This window comes from Lotus japonicus, chromosome 6 (assembly GCF_012489685.1).
Source record: "Lotus japonicus ecotype B-129 chromosome 6, LjGifu_v1.2".
In the NCBI taxonomy this organism is placed as follows: domain Eukaryota; kingdom Viridiplantae; phylum Streptophyta; class Magnoliopsida; order Fabales; family Fabaceae; genus Lotus; species Lotus japonicus.
The window spans coordinates 46,904,373-46,908,693 of NC_080046.1; the positions used below are offsets into that span (position 1 = coordinate 46,904,373).

General features: G+C 37.9%; 1 protein-coding gene across 1 annotated transcript; it reads left to right on the forward strand.

The window, feature by feature from the left end:
* Positions 1–498: 498 nt before the first annotated feature.
* LOC130724013 (phytoene synthase 2, chloroplastic-like) lies at positions 499–3,551 on the forward strand. Its single transcript, XM_057575171.1, has 5 exons — positions 499–1,110; positions 1,474–1,524; positions 1,648–1,820; positions 2,481–2,716; positions 3,041–3,551. The coding sequence occupies exons 1-5, from the start codon at positions 759–761 to the stop codon at positions 3,408–3,410; spliced, it is 1,182 nt and encodes a 393-aa protein (XP_057431154.1). The 5' UTR covers positions 499–758; the 3' UTR covers positions 3,411–3,551.
* Positions 3,552–4,321: the final 770 nt, after the last annotated feature.

Below are 4,321 nucleotides of genomic sequence, written 5' to 3' on the forward strand. Positions count from 1 at the left end.
CTATTCATAAATTAATTTGAACACCTTATGAAAAAAACTTAAAATAGCTTACAAGTAGACTATAAACTAAATAAACAAGCTTTTCCAAACATTTATATAAGTGGTTATCAAATAAGCTAGTACAAAAGACATCAAACTATAATTTAACCTTGATGATTCCACAGTACATAAATCGAATCAACATTTAACTGTCCATATTTACATACATAGTAACTCTACACATAAATTTAGATGTGTGGAGATGGCAAGTACACATATCAAACTTTACAACTCTACATTGACTGCAAGTAGTGATCAGTTAACAAGTCATTCTCAAACACATTCAACCAAATGCTAGTGTACACATTACAAACAAACCAAAAGATTGGACCACAAGCACACACCCCTCAGAAAAGTAAGAGAGAGAGAAAAAGAGAGTTGCAATAAAGACAAGCAACTTGTGTCAAGTTCAGGATTGCTAGACCACACTGTCCATACATTTAATGTGTTAGCTAAGGTTACAGCTGAGCATATTCCTCAAGTAGATATGAGCCTTTTACATGTGTGATAACCCTTCCAATCACATTCCTCTCTATATCCTCACCTCACACTGAGAAAGCCTTAAGACTAGTAATTAGTTGCCTCTCAAAAAGCATCAGTTTTTCTCAACTCAATTTCTCACTTTTCTTTCTTCCTTAGTGGTCTGCACTCTCCACTTTTTGAGCCATTCAAAATCAAAGCTTCCCCAGAAGCAAGGAGGAAGGTGTTCTGTGCCTGAGATGTCTGGTGTTCTTCTTTGGGTGAATTGTGGAACCAAAGGGAACTCCATCTCCTTGCTAGGCCTTGGAGGCAGAGGAAGCAGAAGCCAGAGGAGGTATAGACTGTGCAGTGGCATCAGCTTTGCAAGCTTCTCCAGTGCAGTTGCAGAGCCTTCAAGATCCTCAGAGGAGAGGGTCTATGAAGTGGTGCTGAAGCAAGCAGCACTGGTCAAGGAGCAGAAAAGAGATACAAAGAGAAAATTGAATTTGGATAAGCCCATTGAAGATGATTTCACCAATAAGGATCTGTTGAGTGGTGCTTATGATAGGTGTGGTGAAGTTTGTGCTGAGTATGCCAAGACATTTTATCTGGGTACACACTCTTTTTCTCTTCTCTTTTCACTGTCTCTTGTTCCAACTTCCAATGATTTTAAGTGCATTTTTAAGTTCATTATTATATCAGTTCCATATTAGTTAATTGCTTTAAACTAATACCTTCACACTTTTCAGTTCTCTTCCTTTTTGGTTGGTTCTAGAGGAATATTTAATTAAGATAATAGAGGGATCTCTTTTTACTCACCTTTGCTCATTGCATCATGCCTAAATAATGTGTTCATTTTGTTGCAAAATGTTACTTCAGTTGTTTAATAATTGACTTTTTTGGAGACTATCCTTTATTGGTTTCTTAGCATATGTTGTTGTTAATTTGATTGGTTCCTTCAATTGTGAATCTCAGGGACACAATTGATGACAGAAGAGCGCAGAAAAGCCATCTGGGCCATTTATGGTATGTGCAATTAGTATTAATATATGACCCTCAAATGGCCTTCCATAACAGCTCCTCTAATGAGGGTTGTGGTGTTTTTTTCTTATTTTGTTTTTGAAACTGATTACTCTTTGTGCATTGCAGTGTGGTGCAGAAGAACAGATGAGTTGGTGGATGGCCCTAACTCTCCACACATCACCCCCAAGGCCTTGGACAGGTGGGAGCAAAGATTAAGTGATGTTTTTGAAGGCCGTCCTTATGACATGTATGATGCTGCCCTTTCAGATACAGTTACAAAGTACCCCGTTGATATACAGGTAAACCTCATGCTCTTAACTGGAGTCTGAAACTAAACCTTCTAGCATTCCTTGTTTGATATAATAAGGTGATGGTGCTCAAAGCCACACACATGTGAGGACATTGTCTTAAAACATGAGCTCTTGAGATAAAAAACCTTGAATGGAATTCATACGGAGAAGTCTTAAATTGACTAGAGACAAGACATTTACATCAATCCGTACCTCTAAGCTTGCTTTTGGGTAGAGCTAACCCAAACTCGAATCGTAATATACTAATATTGTATTAGAGTCTATCATATATCTGTTTATTGGTCCACATATAAATGGGTCAACCAGAGATATCCAATCCTGCAAACTTCACACTTCATACGTCCAAGCGTGTGAGGGGTTTGTGTGGAGAGGTTCCAGATTAATTATAGATAAGGTCAAATAAGTCCTTATTAAGGGTAGAGTAATCCTCACCTTTTAACTTCGTTTTTCGGGTACAGCTAGGTCTACCCGAGGAATTCAGATGTTGTAATGACTGTGTTGCCCAACAAGACCAGTGTTTGAACTATGAGACAGTGAAATTAGTGTACTTAATATTCAACTATATAAAAATTATTTAGCGACAATAGAGGGTTCACATTTTTTATGTGCTAAACTGATCCTATTTTACATTGAACTGTCTGTGAATAGCCTTTCAAGGACATGATCGAAGGGATGAGGTTGGACCTGAGAAAGTCAAGATACAATAACTTTGATGAACTCTACCTTTACTGCTACTATGTTGCCGGGACTGTGGGCCTTATGAGTGTTCCAGTAATGGGGATAGCACCAGAATCAAAGGCTTCCGCAGAGAGTGTCTACAATGCTGCATTGGCACTTGGCATTGCAAATCAACTCACCAACATTCTCAGAGACGTTGGAGAAGAGTAAGTTTCCTTAAATACAACAACAGTGCCATTTTAGCAAAGTTACAAGTACACCTTGTAATATATATAAATTTGACTCTTAAACTTCACACTTAAACCCAATTCCAAAAAAAGAACTAAAAAACTGATGGAAATTATATTAAACTTGACTTAGGATAGCATTGAATTTCAATTGCCTATATAATTTGAGACAGAATCAGGAGGAAATTATATTAAACTTCTCATGAGATTGTTATAGTAGCCTTGTAAAACTATGACTTGTATGAAAAACATTTCATCAAGATTATGCTTCATCTAATTACTTCTTCTTGTTGAACATTATAGTGCTAGAAGAGGAAGGGTATATCTTCCACAAGATGAATTGGCAAAAGCTGGCCTATCAGATGAAGACATTTTCAGTGGGAGAGTTACCGACAAGTGGCGAAATTTCATGAAGGGCCAAATAAGGAGAGCAAGGATGTTTTTTGATGAGGCGGAGAAGGGAGTTTCAGAGCTCAGCTCAGCTAGCAGGTGGCCAGTGTGGGCATCTCTTTTGTTGTATAGGCAGATATTAGATTCTATTGAAGCTAATGACTACAATAACTTCACCAAAAGGGCTTATGTAGGAAAAGCTAAGAAGCTCTTATCACTACCTGCTGCTTATGGAAGAGCAATTCTAGGCCCACAAATGTTGACCAAAATGGTTGCAAGGTGAATATGATATTGTGCCCATAAGAATCAAACAGGCTTGGTTTGAGCTTGTAAGTTCTGTTCAGCAGAATGTATTAATGTGTATATTTTGTAGTCTAATTGTATACATCTCAAGTGAGCAATATTGAAGAGAAATTATTGATTATTAGTTGGCAAGTAAATATTGATCCTGTTCTTCCCATTGCTCTCGCTTCTTGTAGGATACACATGCAACATATAGTAATTAAATGTTGCCCACATTGCAATTCTATAACTAGTTACTAGATTGTGTTGGGGATCTGGGGAGCGTGACACCAGAAAGCAGGGCACATGTGATAGTCAGTCCACTGGGTCAGCTCGCCCAACTACAAAAAGGCCCAAGAGAGAGAGAAAAAAAAAAAAACTCATTTGGATGCAAAACTTGTTCCAATTTCACCGACGGTTTGGGTCGTTACTAAAATGGCAGAATTTGAAAATGAACAAGTTACTGCCCTTTTACCCGGCCGTCGGTAAAAAAAAATTTGCCCAAAGATTGGAACGTCCGTAAAAGATTATAGGTAAATCATTTTTTTATAGACAAATGTTAGTTGTTATAAATGTTAGTAAATTAATCCCTCATTCGGGTTCGAACTCGGGACCTGTCACCCTTCATTCTACCTCACCCTTATGCTCACATTTTCACTTCAGTCAAGTGGCCTAGTCTACATTGCGACAACAAACAATTTATCAAGTGTTTTCCGTTTGGTTTCTCGTGAGCGCCCATCTTTTTGGTCCACATTTGAACTTGTCCATATATATGGCAGATTACAAAGAGTCATCAATTGATTGTGCAAATAAACTGCCTTGGTGAACTGAATGGACAAATCCATTGCTAATTCTCAAGAAACGATAGAAGGAATTGGGAGAGGCTGCCGTAAATCCCTAATTTTCTCCATG

Bases quoted from the DNA above. Each gene is read 5' to 3' on its own strand.
- LOC130724013 (XM_057575171.1), top strand. From the start codon at position 759: ATGTCTGGTGTTCTTCTTTGGGTGAATTGTGGAACCAAAGGGAACTCC. The intron at 1,111-1,473 runs GTACACACTCTT...TGTGAATCTCAG, and splicing joins TGCCAAGACATTTTATCTGG to GGACACAATTGATGACAGAA. The intron at 2,717-3,040 runs GTAAGTTTCCTT...TGAACATTATAG, and splicing joins CTCAGAGACGTTGGAGAAGA to TGCTAGAAGAGGAAGGGTAT.